Source organism: Pimephales promelas, chromosome 5 (assembly GCF_988280905.1).
Source record: "Pimephales promelas chromosome 5, fPimPro1.hap1.1, whole genome shotgun sequence".
In the NCBI taxonomy this organism is placed as follows: Eukaryota; Metazoa; Chordata; class Actinopteri; order Cypriniformes; family Leuciscidae; genus Pimephales; species Pimephales promelas.
In genome coordinates this window covers 23,370,853-23,387,631 of record NC_142773.1, presented here as the reverse complement: position 1 = coordinate 23,387,631, position 16,779 = coordinate 23,370,853, and the positions used below count along the sequence as shown (strand labels likewise).

General features: G+C 38.3%; 2 protein-coding genes across 3 annotated transcripts in view; one reads left to right on the top strand and one right to left on the bottom strand.

Annotated features, from left to right (window-relative positions):
* Positions 1–4,455, top strand: part of rem2 (RAS (RAD and GEM)-like GTP binding 2) — a 21,061-nt gene extending 16,606 nt beyond the window's left edge. For both annotated transcript variants that reach the window (XM_039654572.2, XM_089131142.1), the window contains one exon: positions 3,709–4,455. In XM_039654572.2, coding sequence (XP_039510506.1) covers positions 3,709–4,037 — 329 coding nt within the window. In that variant the 3' untranslated portion in view covers positions 4,038–4,455. The remainder of the gene's footprint in view (positions 1–3,708) is intronic.
* A 5,309-nt stretch (positions 4,456–9,764) lies between these two features.
* LOC120465025 (uncharacterized) lies at positions 9,765–14,408 on the bottom strand. Its single transcript, XM_039654603.2, is given in 5 exon segments — positions 9,765–10,844; positions 10,847–11,826; positions 11,932–11,954; positions 12,039–12,230; positions 13,966–14,408. Coding segments are annotated over 5 exon segments (2,229 nt in total). The 5' UTR covers positions 14,248–14,408; the 3' UTR covers positions 9,765–10,092.
* Positions 14,409–16,779: the final 2,371 nt, after the last annotated feature.

Below are 16,779 nucleotides of genomic sequence, written 5' to 3'. Positions count from 1 at the left end.
GGATCATGTGACACTGAAGACTGGAGTAATATTGATGATGAAATTTCAGTTATTTTATAATAATTTTTCATAATTACACTATATTTTTGATTCAATAAATGCAGCCTTGGTGTGCATAAAATACTTCTTTAAAAAAATCTTACTGGTCCCCAAATTGTAAATATAAAAATGAGAAAATGATTTATTATATTCAGAAATTGGCTCTTACATAGTACATAATACTACAGAGTGCCTGTTAAAGACATTTTGATAGCACTCTTCTCAAGCTGCACAATTTGAATACATTTCCAGAGCAAACTGTGTGGGACGAGTTATGAATACTTAGTCTTAGGGGTTTGTTCAAATCTTTAACCCCAAGTATGAGTGTCAGTAAGCACCACTAACATCAGATTGGTTTGGCACGGAGAAAGGGACCTTGTATGAAGTACAGAGGACGGTTTTGCGGACACATCTGTGCTCAGCATATTTATTCCTCCGGGTGCAGCTGCAGCTCATGTGGTCATCGATTCGGAAATGTTCTGAATCTTTTTCTGTCTATATCTCGGTTCCTGCATCCGATACAAACACACACTGTGTGTACTCAGCTTCATGTAACTGGGTTTAATTTACATTCTGTATTTGCGAGTCAGCTATTTGATGCTGACATTCAAGCTGTGTTTAAACAGGCACACAGACTCTGGATGCGTACATCTCTATGGTTATACAGGCTAAATCACTGAAACAGAGACGCCTCACCCTATGCAAGTTAAGATAAGTCTATAGCTATAGACCATTTCACAAGATGTAAACAACACTGGTCCAGAAGCACTTCCTGTTTCAGTTTGTAACTGTTTTCTTTATTTCACATGTAAAGAAAACATCTTAAAGATGTTTGTTTAATTTTTTGATTCAGTTTTAAATGTTCTGTTGGTTGTATTTTATCCCAGCTTTTAGGTAGTGTTAAAAAACTGAAACAGGAAGTGCTTCTGGACCAGTGTTGTTTACATCTTGTGAAATGGTCTATAAACAGAATTTACAACTCTGGACTGTAATGCTACACACAACAAATCTCCTATCTGCTGTGGCACAACAAATGGGTTCTCCTTCTTTTTCTCTATCTCCTTTTTTTTTTTTTTCAAGATAACACGGTCCTTTATTTTATTGGGGTATATTTATTAAACACTGTTTTTTTTTTTTTTTTTTTTTTTTTTTTTTACACTTTACAATAATGTCAGTTTTGTCTAGTTTAATGCTCTTGTGTATCACATTGAGCTTTTTAGATATAGATTTCAGCAAATTTACTATTAAAAGTCAATGCTGTAATACTCAAAAAGAAAAAATATAAATATCTATTAAGTACATACATAAAACCATAAGTACAGTGTTCTTATTGTGTTAATATTGTATTGCAAAACACTTTTGGTGCTGTTGAGGTGGGATATGGGTACGGTTAAGGACAGACTTGGTTATATGGGGTGGTATAGTTGGGTCATCTATAGCAAGGGAGTAGTCAACAGTGCAATTCTAGATTTATCTGTAATTATATGCAGTGTTTTTTATATAAGTACAATGTAACAACATGTACAATAAGCGCACTGTATAAAATTATTCATTTGCTAAATGTATACATTTGCTTAGTACATAGTAGTTAAAGGTGAAGTGTGTATTTTTTAGCGCCATCTAGCGGTTCGGTTGCGAGTTGCACTAAAGGCTCAGCCCACTGCTCACCCCTCCCTTTCGAAGAAGCTACGGTGGCTAAAATGGGACAAATGTCTGAGCCATAGTCGTTTCTGTAACACAGTCCATTGTAAACCACATCATGGATAAAGAGGATCAAGGGTCTTAATATATAATATAATAATAGTAATCAGCTTATTGTCTCACAAATGTAACCAGCACATTTCTCCCCACCTAGCAAACCCATAATACAGCGATGGAGAAGAACCTCATGAAACTATGCAATTATATATATTTTCTAACAGCGTAGTAAAAGTTTAGCTTTCTAAATATGAGCTGTTAATTTGGCTGAGCTGGTTAAAGTATAAAGACTTAATCCTCCATTTAAACTCGACGCATCTGCATGAGCGGAAAGGTGCGTGTGGCAAAATGACATGATTGTAACAGCGCGCAGCTCCGCATCCTCTAAACACCATTTACCACACACAATAAGCTTTTTTTTCTCTGATTTTGAAAACTTTTCGCAATCAACTTAAAATGTTTCCAGGATCGACTTGTCGACCGCGATCGACGGGTTAGTGATTCCTGTAACATACTGTTTTACGGTCAATGACAAGATAAATATCTCATTCTAAGGTAATAAAACATTACGGTTTATTAAGTTCTTTATACACCACTGAAAACATAGTTATGGATGTCATATTGCATTTCTGTTAATAGATAGCCTACTCTTAATAAGACTGAACATTTTTATTTATACAGCACATATTTGTTGATAAACTACATAAACTACATGTAAACTGAAAATTCAGTCTATTACATTATGTCTTCCCCTAACAGCACACGTTCTTCCTATCTATCGCTCTACAAAAATAAACTGCTGTTGCTGTTTATGGATTTAGATGTTCAAAAATGGCAGTGATTGTGCTGGGCAAACTCCATATAGCCCACTGTATGCTTCCAAACTTGATTGGTTGATTGGTACGATTGTTATTTCTATTTCACTACAATGGCAGGCCATTTGTCAATTCAGCAGACATAGGTATTTATGGAATATACATGCACGTCTGACAGATTTTGATAACTGAATGGATCATTTCGCATGTGGAGGCTCACACGATGAAATAATGTTTCGAAGTTGTGAAGAGTTTGACAGTTTCACTGAGAATCAACTCATCAGTTTTGATCAACAAGCCATGTGCATTTAGATGTGCAACTTGTACTTACTTTTGTTCCAAAACACATGCAAATTGCTTAAATTAATAAGAAATCCAATCTTTCGGATCCAGTTGCCACTGTTCCATCCTCTTAATAGTAGTCTATTCCCAGCCAGCAACATAGTGTCTGCCCAGATCAGATCCGGCCAACATCTGGTGTGTGAAATCCACGTGTACCAGATCTGGGCCGACACTTATGTTGCTGGCTGGGTTTGCAAAGCCTGTGACAGATTCTCAAAACAATCCATGCTGAAATGTGTCACACAAACTGCTAAGGTTTTATTGGTAAACAAGAATGCCATAAACATCAAGCCACCTATTTCCAAGGTTGAGATCTTTCAGAAGCCTACAATGACCTACAGCCAAGATCAGCACAAATTTTGGTGGGCCTGTTGTTAGTTATGACTTTACAATCTGGAATAGTACTGTATCTTCTAATATTAAACTTAATAAATCAAACTGAAATGTTTATTTTACAAAAAGTCCATTTTCACGATACACCTCATCTGTGGATTGGCATGGTAAATGTCTGTTTCCTGTTTTGTCTCTGTCTCCTCCTCCTCCTCATCTGTTTGTTTCTTCTCTCAGGTCATGTCGCTCATTCACAATGTTGCCGTCTAGTCGAAATCTAAAGTGATCTATCTAATTCAATCCTGTCCACACACCTCAGAACAAACACACCCACACACACGGCAAGCATTTAGCCTTTATTTCTCCTTTAAGTCCCACTCAATTGATTCAGTTATCTAACGCTAATCTGTGTTGATATGACAAGAGATTGTCAAACTCCATCTGCATCTATATCACTCAACCTCTCTCTCTTTTTCTTTCTCAGAGGCGCACTCCAGCGCAATGATGTTTGGCTGCCTGTATCTGGAGCTCTCCGTCTCTCTAGACCACCGCACCAACGACCTCCTAGAAGCGGCTGTGAGAGCGGCTCGGGGCCACAGCCTGGGGCCCGGCTGGACGGAGGGGTCCCCCGCAACGGCTCGCCGAGAGAGCTTGACCAGCAGGGCCAAACGCTTTCTGTCAGGGCTCGTCCCGCGCTCCCACCTCGGCCGAGACAGGGACAGGGAGGGCGACAGAGACCTCGGCAGACACAGAGGAAGCAGAATGCTCAGGCAGAAGTCACGTTCTTGTCATGACCTCAGCGCTCTAATGTAACCGAAAACCACAGAGAGAGAAGGGAGAAGAGGTGTTAAAGGAGGCTGCATGTGAGATTGACAGGTGAGGGGATAAGAGACAGTGCTGCCACACCACTTCACCGAGGAGATAATTCTCTGGAGATATTACCTAAACTAGTATGTGTGAAATTAGTTGTTTATACCAGTCCCTCAGTCAATGAATTTGACAGTGGAGCACCGAAACCTAGCAGTGTGTAAACTATCCTGACAGAACATGACCTTTAAGGTTGCGAGAGGCCTGGAAACGGACAGGCCAAAACAAATATAGCGCCGGATATCAGTATGAGTATATCATGCTGACTGTGACAGGCTGTTAGTGGCGATACAATAGCTCCTGTAGAAGTCCCTGTTGAGAAGCATGCTGACACAGCACGGACGCAGAATCGTAGTAAAAGATTTGTAGTAAAAAAAAAAAAAAGGCCCACAGGCACAGAATAAGATGCTTTAGATAATGCATGGATTTAGCTTTTTAGCTTTTCTCACTCAACCTGCACAAGAATAGAATTTTCAGGTTTAAAGGGATACTCCACTTTTTTTTTTTTTCTTTTTTTTTTTGGAAATAGGCTCACTTTACCACTCCCCCAGAGTTAAACAGTTGAGCTTTACCATTTTCAAATCTATTCAGCCAATTTTCCATTCTGATATTTAGAAGAATATCAGTAACCAGACAGTTTCTGGTCTCATTGACTTCCTTAGTAGGAAAAAATATACTATGGAAGTCAATGAGACCAGAAACTGTCTGGTTACTGATATTCTTCTAAATATCAAAATAATCGACTGAATACATTCGAAAATGGTAAAACCCAACTGTTTGACTCTGGGGGAGTGGTAAAAATGAGCCTATTTCCCCAAAAAGTGGAGTATCCCTTTAAGGAAACCAAATAAAGTGAACAGAATCAGGGTGACAGGACCCTGTTGGTCGATAGGGCTGCACGATATAAGAAGAAGAAAAAAAGAGTGGCATTGCTATTATTTTGTTTTTCTGCTAAATAAAAAAGGTGAAACATTTTCACCAGGTGACTTGAAGGAATAGTTCACTTCAAAATGAAAGATATGTCATAATTTACTCACCATCTAGTTCATGATCATGAATTTTCTTCTTCTTCAGAACACAAAAGAAGATATTTGCAGAATGTTGGTAACCAAACAGTCCATCTCCATTGACTTCCATAGCGGGGTTTTTTTTTTTTTTTTTTTTTTTTGCTACTAGGGAATTCAGTGGGTTCATCGACTGTCTGGTTACCGACATTCTTTAAAATAACTTCCTTTGATATCTTCGAAATTCATGCAGGTTTGAAACAACTTGAGGGTCAGTAAATAATGATTTCTTGAGAATTGCGTCTGCATATAAAATAAAAATAATTTAAACTAAATATTAAAAATAATTTTTTAGCTTGAATCACATTTTTAGGGATGAATAATTTGGAAAAAACTTGAAAAATGTGGGTGTTCACACTCTTTCAGTAACCATAAAGTAAACAGAAAAAAAAATCTCTTTTCTGTTTAATTAAAATTAAAATAATTTTATTTGCAGTAACTGTAAAATTATATATATTACATTTTATCTCTTTTTCAGTTTCAAACGTTTAACTATCCAGCATTGTTTGCCACTGTAAATTAACACTGTGCCATGCTTCAATCTGAAACATGCAGTGTATTTATTTATTTCGTTAAATCAAAGTCCTGGTGTTTCGATCTAATCGATATCTCAGCATTGGTTTAGTGAAATGCTATCGATATATTGTGCAGCCCAATTGGTCGACGACTAATTGGAATAATATAATGGTGGTTACGGCTCTGAGAAATACTGTGTCCTAACCAGACGTAGTCTCGCGTAGCCTGCCATCTCTATTAGAAGAGAAAAACTAATCGTCATGTGAAACAGCACAGTTTGTTGTATTTTCACACTCCATACAGAGGCATGCTTGTCTAAAATATAAACTGAAAAAATAGACTGCTTATAAAACATTTATTCAAATAATTGCAAATAACTATTTGTACAGAAAAAAATAGTGGGAGATGTTAAAGACTTTGATTAAAATTTCTCTTGAAGTTTGTGATTAAGAACAAACGTCTTGAGGATCTTTTGTTCTTCTGATACCACTAACCTGGAAAACTTTCACAGATCCAGTGATTAGTTCTTCCTCAAATACGCTCATTGGTATTTTGTAAATTAGCTTAACTTTTTAACACAATATCAAACCCAATGGGAAGGTATTTGATGTTTTATACACCGTTGTATGGTACAGGATTTTGAACCAATGAGGTGAACCAATGATCAATGGCTATTTGACATCACAGCCAATAAGTTAAAACCAAGCAACCAACAAAATATTGCTTTATTGCATCATATCTGGTTAGGACACTGTGTTAATCATAATGTGAACTAAACTAATGACAGTTCTTATGACATGTATAATATTTAGTGATACAGATCAAGTTCTCATCCAAACGATTGATGTGTTGACCCTCGAGTGTGGTGATGTTTCCTTGTGTTTTTGCGGAGGCATATGACAGCCAAGGAAGTTGCTTTGAGACTAATCACAAAGCTTTGTGACTAATCGAAAAATATGGGGGTGATTCAACACAGAACTGCAGAGGAGTGTTAATGATATTTCTTTCTTTTTCTTTTTCTTTTTTTTCTTGTAACAGCCGTCCAGTTGCGGTAATTGGGAATTGTTCCTTCAAGGGCCTTGTTTACAAGCGGAATAAGCACTTGCTAAAATATTTAGCATATTTCCGTAGCGTGATGAACGATTGAAGTAAAAAAAAAGGCGCTCAGCTCATTTAACATGCTTTCGAAAACAAATAATCCTGGTTGTGGTTGGAATTAATTGACTTGTCATAAATTCTGAAAACAAGTAAAATATTCAAACACAAGCAATATTTGTGATTGGGCACCGATGAATTTCTCGCTTAAACAATTGTTACTGAAATGTGATCTTTGACTCACAGTAATGACTTCAGTCAATCAGGCCATACTCAGATATTCACTTAATGATTCTTAACCGTAGGGAGCAAAATCACATGCTAATCAATTGTTTTAAGATGTAATGGGACATTTTGTAATACAACAGCAAAATGTTGTTGTTCTTCTGATATTAACATCAATTATATGCACTCGTAATTAAAACACCAATGTGGTGGGAGTAATACACAGACCTGTTATTTAATGAGCATAGAATAAGAAAGAAGGCAATATTAGGAGATCAGTGCTGGCAGAGAAAGCAGATTGGTCTATGGAGAGCGAGTTGATAAGAGTCCCCAGAGTGAGACAGAGCAAACTCTAGAGAATAACTCGGTTGTGTCAAATTACCATTGAACTAATTTGACTCCTCCGTCTATAATGAAAGGAAACCATGTTTACACTCAAATCTGTCTGACAAGAGAATAAACCTACCAACTCTCATTTTCCTTTATACGGGTCAATTGTAATATATAGTATTTGATATTTAGCTGCATACAGTAGCTAAATACAAGTCTCAGAGATCGAAAAAAAAAGGCACCTTTAATCAATGCCATACTGCCCTGAATTCAGGTTAAAACTGTACTTTAAATTTTCTGATATGTCACCAAAAAGACCAGATGTTAGGACAAGCAATATTGAGAATGGCCCACTTTTGTCTTGTCATCTTAAAGCATGTAATGTCTTTTTCCCATATCGTCTTCATTATGAGGCTTACTGTGATTTCGCCTTTGTGGACGTGGATGATTGGTTGATAGGAATGTTGTTTCAATCAATATTTTTGGGTTAAGGACCTTTCATATGACTTGCATCAGGGCCTCATCTAAAGCATCATGGGATGCTTTTCCAACTACATGAGAAGCGTTCCAGAAAGCATCAATGATATTGCAGAGCGTGGTAGCAAAAAAGTGGGTAGTGTACACAAACCGTGAAAAGCTTAGAAAACTTTTTGAACGTTGTCGCTGTCTTAGCTCACTTTTGTTGAATTAAATTTAGAGGTCTCAGGATGCTTGTGAAAAAAAAAAAGTGAAAAAAAATTTTCTTTATAAATTAATGAAATTTAAAACTGTGTACTTTCAAAGGACATAACGAGACAGGTACGATCTTGTCTTGAACCTGTCACTGGCTATGCTTTAAAAGGTCAGTTACGTCAATTTTAATTGTGTGAACATGAGCGCCATGCAATGCTTGATGCTACATTCCATAGAGCAATGCTAAATTGCTAATGCAAGTCGTGAACCCTCTATTTCCCTCTGATTTTAGAGGTATAGTTAATGTTTAGGCTTAGGACTTTGTTCGTTTCTTTTACAATGATGTTCTGTAAAATCGCTGTAGCCTTATTGTGAGGGTTATTACAAATGACATCCGTTAGGTGATATGGCCTGGACTCTTAAAGGATGATACTATGTGCGCATATTTTGAAACAAATGTACATAAAGAGCCATAAGAGGAGACGCGGAGCCTACAAAGATGGGCAAGTTTTGTTCTGTATTTTCACCAGCTCACATCATTTTAGACCCAACAACACAATATCTCATGGAATCCACTGAATATGCCATTGGACCAAGCATTTCTGTGGGGGCTGGCCACACAAGCTTATGCAACAACAATGAAACCACAACGTTCTGGAAACGTTCCAAGGTCAAACATGGCAGCACCATTCACTTGTTTCTCACTATTGATGAATGTTATCCACACTGTCTTTGAAAATGAGAGAATAAAGACAATTTGTTATGATACCCTAGCATGTGTCTGACATTTGTGCCTGCGATTGTGATGATGTCGAAATGATTCTTGCAAGTAAACCAGCAGCTCCTAGAGGTGAGGATACTATATTTGTATTTGAAAGGGGTTGATGGCTTCACTCTAAAGGCAGATGGTTAGAAACGGGACATGAGGTAAGAAAGAAAAGGGATGACAAATGTTAGTTGCCTAGCGACTGTTGTCAGGGAGACAGAGTGTGACTCTCCCCTGACCAGACTAAGAATTTCTTACTATGTTTATTTGTTCAACTGGGAATGAAATTGCTGGAGTGGAATCTGAGTCTGTAAACATCCACATAAACAAATGGGAATACACATACAAACACTTGATTGGTTAAAAAAAAAATCAATAATCAAGAAAGATCTAGTTGAGCCTGGATGATGAACTCAGTGGTTTTTTTTCTGTAAGCGTGAACACTATCATTATCATGGATATATATATAAGACTATATTTAGACTACATTCAGCTGTGCTGCTTTGAATTTTATATCAAGTTACCTCTTTAAAAGCACAAAAATGTACAATCAAGAGCTGGTATTGTGCCGCACTTTGCTTTATAGAAACTATGCATTAAAGAAAAACACTCTCTTTTTTAACCAGATACAAATAAATATGTAAATCAAATATCTAATTTGGTAAACTGACCCAGTCTAATATATCTATGTGGTTCTTCTTCGCAGTGCATGGCATTATTGTACCCTTTGGGTACAAGAGCAGCTTCAGCTAAAGTGTTGGCATATTTAAATCAAAGAGCTAGTCCTCGCCTCAGGCTGATATTGCTGAAAATGTGCCATTTGCATTAAAATCCAATTTCTTTTTCAGACACATGGACTGTTGTTACATTTTTAACTGCCATTACTAATTTACCAGACTCGTATGGAAAAGAAAAGTGGCAAACCAAACAAATGAGGTGCTGTTTTAAAAGGGAACTGTCATTTTTGAGATCTTTTAGTTTTTTATAAAAATCCCATCACATAAGTACATAATTTTCTTTAATGACAGAACAAAACAAAAGCACAAAATAACATATTTCTTCTTATCTTTTACTTTAACATTGAAGTCCCTCTCTTTTTCATGATTTTATGGAAGGGTTTGCAACTTTGGGTTTTCAGCAACCTTTTTAGTACCTCAATTCTGTCTCAAAGCACAGACTGCCATCTAGTGCCACTAGTACAAAGTGCCATTCAAATAAACTTAAGTGGGGTCCAAAAATGCATGGACAAAATATGATTCAATAGCAAAAGAAACTGTTAATCAAACCAATCCTGTGCATATTACCAGGCACAAAAGGAAAATATTACATCCATCTAATTTGTCTCTGAATGTGTTCTCTGATGCTGTTTTAGTTGATCGCTCCTTGTAAAACCTTTTCCACACTCCGAGCACTGGTGAGGCCTCACTTCAGAGTGCATCTTCTCATGTCGTCTTAGAGTCTCTTTCCGTGCAAACTTCTTCCCACAATGGGAGCAAACATGCTCCATCTGTCCTGAATGCTGTAGTTGGTGAGTAACTAGCTTCCCGTCCGTGTTAAAGCTCTCCCCGCACTCGAAGCAAACATACGGCTTCTCGTCGGTGTGTGCGATCTGCCGGTGCTTTTGCAGATAGGACGTGGAACTGAAGCTCTTCTCGCATTCGCCACAGTTGTACATTTTCTTGTTGCCAGAGTGACCCTGCATGTGCAGCTTCAGGCAACTTGCTGAGCTCAGGCATTTTCCACACTCCGAGCACTTGTGGACTTTAATCCCCGCATGAACGTCTTGATGCCTTTTGAAGGTGTCTTGGCGAGTGAAGGTTTTGCCACAGGTGGTGCAGTTTAACGGGGACTTGCTGGAATGGATTATCATGTGGCTCCTGAGAGTAGAGGTGGACTTGAAGGCCAGACCGCACTGAGAACAGCTGTAACGTCTTTCGTCGGAGTGCACCACCTTATGAATTTTGAGATTGGCACGCCTACGGAAGCTCTGACCACACTTCTTGCAGTGGAAAGGTCTTTCTTTAGTGTGTGTGACCTGGTGGGACTTCAGACTGCTCCTGAAGCGAAAGCTCTTGTCACACTTTGGCACTTGTACGATTTCTCCTCAGAATGTACGGCCATGTGTCTTGAGCGCTCTCCTGAAGAAGGGAACTTTTTCCCGCAGCATTCGCAACTGTAGGGCTTTTCTCCAGTGTGAAGACGCTCATGCAGTTTGAGGCTGTTGGGATGTTTAAAGGGCTTGCCACAGTGTTTGCATTTGTAAGGGGTGTCGGAGAAATGGATCTTCATGTGGGATGTGAGGTGGCTCATCCTTTTGAAGCTGCTCTCGCAGTGTATACAATGAAAGGGACGGTTGTCTTGGTGAATGGTCTGATGTTTGTTGAGTTCTTGCTTCCTAAAGAAACTCTTCCCACATGTTGAACAGCTGAACGGCCTGTTCCCTGCATGGATATGTAGGTGAACATCTAGTTCAACTTTACTGATGAACTTCTTGTCACATTGCGGGCATGGAAAGGGCCTCTCTCCGGTATGGGTCGCCCTGTGGACTCTCATAGCTGCCGCAGTGTTGAAAAGCTTCCCGCAATGATCGCACTGGTGCGGCAGGGTGCCTAGGTGCAAACGCAGGTGAGTATTTAGTGTACTTCTTCGAGAAAAGCTTTTCCCACATTGTGAACAAGAGAATGGCTTCTCCCCAGTGTGGCTCCTCAAGTGGGACTTCAATCCGCTCTCCCTGACAAACTTTTTCTTGCAATAAGGGCAGTCCAACACCTTCTCGCCGGTGTGTAGCCGCGTGTGCATGGAAAGCTCATGTTTATTGACATAACACTTTCCGCAAGTGGAGCACTGGTGTGACTTCTTCAAGGAGTGCACCTTCTCATGGGCTTTGAGGTCTGATTTTCTTTTGAAGCTCTTGCCGCATTTTGGACAAAGGTTGGACCTTAAAGATCCACAAGTAATTGTCGGTGGTGGGTTAGGACTCTCTCTAGAGTCATTGGGTTCCATTAAGACGGAACTGGGTGTAGGAGCTGTGTTATGTAGGATCATGTCTGTATGTATTTCCTCATCACTAGAGTAAGTAAATGATGTATAAATCAAAGGCTTTTAGGAGAAGCAAAGGACATATGTACTAACAAGAGATCTTTGCAATTTCATGAAAAGATGAGACACTCACCTGGTTTTATTGGACTGCTCCTTCTTTAAAAAACAAAACAAGAACATTTTTAGAAAAGTTGTTCTTAGCTATGGTGACATATAATGCTGATAGATTTGACACCTTACCTTCACAGGTAAGGCAATGTCCAAAGTTGTATGTCCATGTATACAGTTTTCTTCTATGTTTGCTGATATGTCTTTTTCAGTCGGTTCATGTTTGACCTCCATCAACATCTGGACCATGGTACTAATGTCGTCTTCTGTCTTGATGCTGGCCATTGTGCTCATTATATCTGATAGCTCCTTCTTCACTGACTGCTATCAGTGTTAGCATAGACATTTACATTTGTGCATTTGGCAAACTCTTTTATCCAAAGCAACTTAGACTGTATTCAAAGTGTGCATTCAGATCAATCAGATCAGTGTCAGAAATGACTCATACACAAATAAATATGCAAAACAGACATCTCCTACTGGAAAATAACCACTGGTACAGACATCTGACAGATTGATCAGCCCCAACTTCAAAGAAAAGCATAATTTGACTTCATTTATGATATGGCAGGTACTAAATCAATTCCCAATTACCGATCAATCCCACTGGTCATTTTCAAGGGGAGGCAGGGAAACTATGAGTTGTCTGTGTTACAGAATGACTGGAAGGCTTTGAGGTTGGAAGTGGAAAATTGTATCTCTGACTTAAGCCGCGTTTCCACTGCAATTATCAGGAACTATTTGTCGCAGGAACTTTTTTCATAGGAACTTTTTTTGCCCTAGACCGCTTGCTTACTGCGTTTACACCGTGGACTAAAGTACCGGCGGGAAGATTATGTAGTGACGTTGAACTGCATGCGACTGCTCCTCCCAGTCTGCACGTTTAGTCGCGTTTCCACCGCAAGAACTTTCCCCAGGAACTAGGAACTTTGGGGTGGTACTCGCTGTGTCTACACCACAGGAACCAGGGTCTAAATTAAGTTTCAGGTAAAAATTTCCCCCCGAGAAAGTCGCTGCTGGCGAGGTAGTACTTTTTCAGAGTTTGGAACTTTCGGGGTGGGACTTGTGTGCTGAACATGCAGATTGGTTCTTACCACTTGTTCTCTCTGCCCGATGGCACGCGTTCGTCCCATCCATCTCACGGTCAATTCCGCTGATAAAAAACGTGGACTTATATATCTAGCATTACGAGCTTTCTGAATACGCTGTGGGTGCTGGTCTCTTTTCTGCCGTTTTGTTAATTATCTCGTTAGTAAACCAATCTCACACAAAAGCAGCACAGCTTGAATCTCCTCTATATACAAAATTCAAAATGCACTCAAAACAAACACGCAGACTGGGAGGAGCAGTGGCACGCAGTTCAACGTCACTACATAATCTTCCCGCCCTGGACCGGTACTTTAGTCCGCGGTGTAAACGCAGTAAGCAAGCGGTCTGGGGCAAAAAAAAAGTTCCTATAAAAAAAGTTCCTGGAACAAATAGATCCTGGTAATTGCAGTGGAAATGTGGCTTTTGTTTTGAGTGCATTTTTTTTTCATTTTTGAGTGCATTTTTTTTTTTTTTCACAGTTCCCGAACTCTGAAAAAGTACTACCTTGCCAGCAGGGACTTTCTGGGGGGGAAATTTTTACACGGAACTTCATTTAGACCCTGGTTTCTGTGGTGTAAACACAGTGAATACCACCCCAAAGTTCCTAGTTCCTGGGGAAAGTTCCTGCGGTGTAAACGCAGCTTTAGTCTGGAAAGAGCTTCAACTGACTTATACTTTCTACGCAATTGTATTAAACGGTAGCAATCTTGTTGGCAAAAAAATAAATAAATACCCTTCTACTACAACTAATTATTACATAAAATGCAAACATACTGTTACAATATTTAATTAAATCAGATTGATTTTATATTATTAAAATAGTTTAGTTTTGTTCTCCTACTTAGCTGTTTTCATAAGACAGTCCCTAAAATCTATTTCTGGATTAGAGCAGATCTTTTTAGCCAAAGGTATATTTCAAGATCAAAGTTAAAGGTGCAGTTTCTTTTTAGTGAAAGTGCAGCTCACTTACCATTTCACTTTCAACATTCCCCACATGGAGTGGTTTGAAGTTGCTGTCTTGAGAGGTTTCATCCTCTGAGGAAAAGTGAGAAATACTTAAATGATGTAGAAGAACAGAACAGTGTGTTTCCCTCAAACAAACAGGACACTCCAGGGACTTGTTGAGCTCCCAGTAGCTTTGTAGACAGCTTCTGCACAAACTGTGGGAGCATCTTAGAACAACAGAGTCTTTTAAAGACGTGCAAAGATAGCAGACAGAATCTCTGACAGAAATGGGTGAGGTGGCAGCCATATTGTCACAGTTCAATCAAGATGACCAATTCAATGATGGTAGCAGATGGTCAATCATGACACTAGTTGTTTGGTGTAAAATGTGACACAAATTACAGCTCTGTCAGGAAACTTTTCTGATCTCACAGGAACTCACAGCTGTTCCTCTTTTTCTTTTAAACTGATCAATTGCAATCAATCAGGAGCACTGGCTCCATCTAATGGACAGGATTCCATTTAATGAAAGATCTCAAGAGGAAGACATAAGATGGAAGTCAATTATGAAACTATTTTTTTTATTTTTGGGCCACTTTTCTGAACATCATGTGAACATCAATACAGATCATACGTAAAATGATGCTTGCCGTTTCTTTCATCTGCAATCAAGCTTGAAATGCTTTGAAACTCCATTAAATTTTGAAGCATGTACATATTTTATTAATGTAGATTAGAATTGAGGGAAACCATTCGTGAGCTTAGAATTATAAGGTTCTATCTCCGTTTAGGGTAGTTCTGAGATATTGAGCATCAAAGTTTTTACATCCCAGCTGGCAAAACTGTTATGTAGTATAATCTTCTATTATAGCTCAACAAGACCATCACCCTACAGGTACTTTGTGAATAAAATATCAAAATCCTGGCACATTTGGAAATGGGATTTTTTAAGATGACCCCAATGGAGATAGAACCTTTTAAGTCTGAGAGCTCTGATTCTGTTTGGAATTATAAGGTTCTATCTCCACTTTTACAAATAAAACCCCACATTTCAAAGAATAATTGTATATAACCATTGATAATATAATATAATAGTATAGTATCAAAGCCAAGCAAGCAAGTTTGTAAGAAAAAAAAATATTTTCAAAGAACATGGACATGGAGTAATTACACAATACTACACCTCACTCCTCTGTACTGTAAAAAAACATTTAGGAAGCATCTTACATTTAAAAACGTTTAATTTAGTAGATTAACACAAAATATTGTAACATCATGAAAATTATGTTTTCATCCCTTATTATTCTGTATGTCTGTTTTGTTATGTATGATGTACTTCATGTTATGTAATTTATGTTGTCATGACTCTTTCCAACCTTCTATCTTTACTTTCTAAATACTGCCTTGTAGTATGCTTTGTCAACTGCAGGCATGTACTTGAACATGGATAAATATTAGACAGATTAGACAATGGGACCCACTGAGGCACTGTCCAGGGGCTCGTTCTTCGTACGTCGCTAACTCAGTTAGCTGGATTTGATTGTTGGCGATTTGCCATGATCTTGGATCGTTTGGTTCTTCGAAGCTCATCCTGGACTTGCTGTCATAGCAACAGGTCCGTCAGCTTGAACCTGCTCGCGAGCAGGCTTATTTCATGTAAACAGGATTAGATCGCGGCTGATACGGGAAGTCCTTCAGCGCAGTGTGACAGTGTAGCTTAATTTCTGAGATTTATTTTTGTTTTCTCGTGAAACGATCGTCGTGAGGGTGTCGTTTAAATACATTATTATTTTGTTGGAAATGCACATTAATGTTCGATTCGATGTCGGGCTTCAACAACAGCACAAAATGTTTGCATTGCCCTAAAATTATTTGCGAGTGGCTTCCCTTTACACTATTGGAGGTGCGGAGAACTTGATAAGCTTTCTGTCGTTTTTTTTTTTTTTTTTTTTGCCAACTTAGGGTATTTTATAATTTTTAATGAAGATAATGCAATCATGATGACCATGCCGATTATGATTTACAGTTCCTTAGGCTTAACTTAAGTAATAGGTGCCATATACTAGACTGCACACATGTTCCCATCAAGGCCTCAATGAAGGGATTTTGTGAGCAGAAAGGGGGCTTATGTAAATGTGCAGCCAAATTACTATTACAATTTTTAATATTCCAGATTAGTAATATTATATCACTTTTTTTAAAAGGCAGAGTAAAATCTCTTAGATGGTGTGTGACCATGTTCTATAACACAAATCAGTGTGAAAGCAAAATGGCCAGTGCATTACTCAAGAATTTTAAGAGATTCACATTTATGAACATTATTTGAACATGGTAAGGAAAATTATAAATATCAAACTCACGGTATTACATACACTTATGCTGAGAACTGCATTTTTCCATTAAACAGGTGATTACAACAGGATCCTGCATGGAGACAGGTGTTTTATGACCCTATTCCCTGACCCAAACCCCAGACCAGTTACAATGCAGCTCTAGGACAAGGGCACACAATGACATGAGCTTTGGCCAACTAAAGGGAAGATTTCAATGTCTAAAAACCCTGAGGGTTGCACCTGACAGGGCCTGTGACATTGCATGTGCCATATTACACAACACTGCCAACATCAGAAAAAGAAAAAAAAAAAAGTTTAATTAAGCCTAAAATAAAAAAAAGACAAATTTGCAAAACTCTATTTGCTTAGAGTTTTATTTCAATAGTTCTTTGTAAAGAAAAGCCAGTTATTCAGTCATATTTTAAAAAGATATTATGCAAGGTCAGTAATAGTACTCTGTGTGATTTTATTCTGAAGTTTATTTTGAAGCAACTCTATTTCTAATG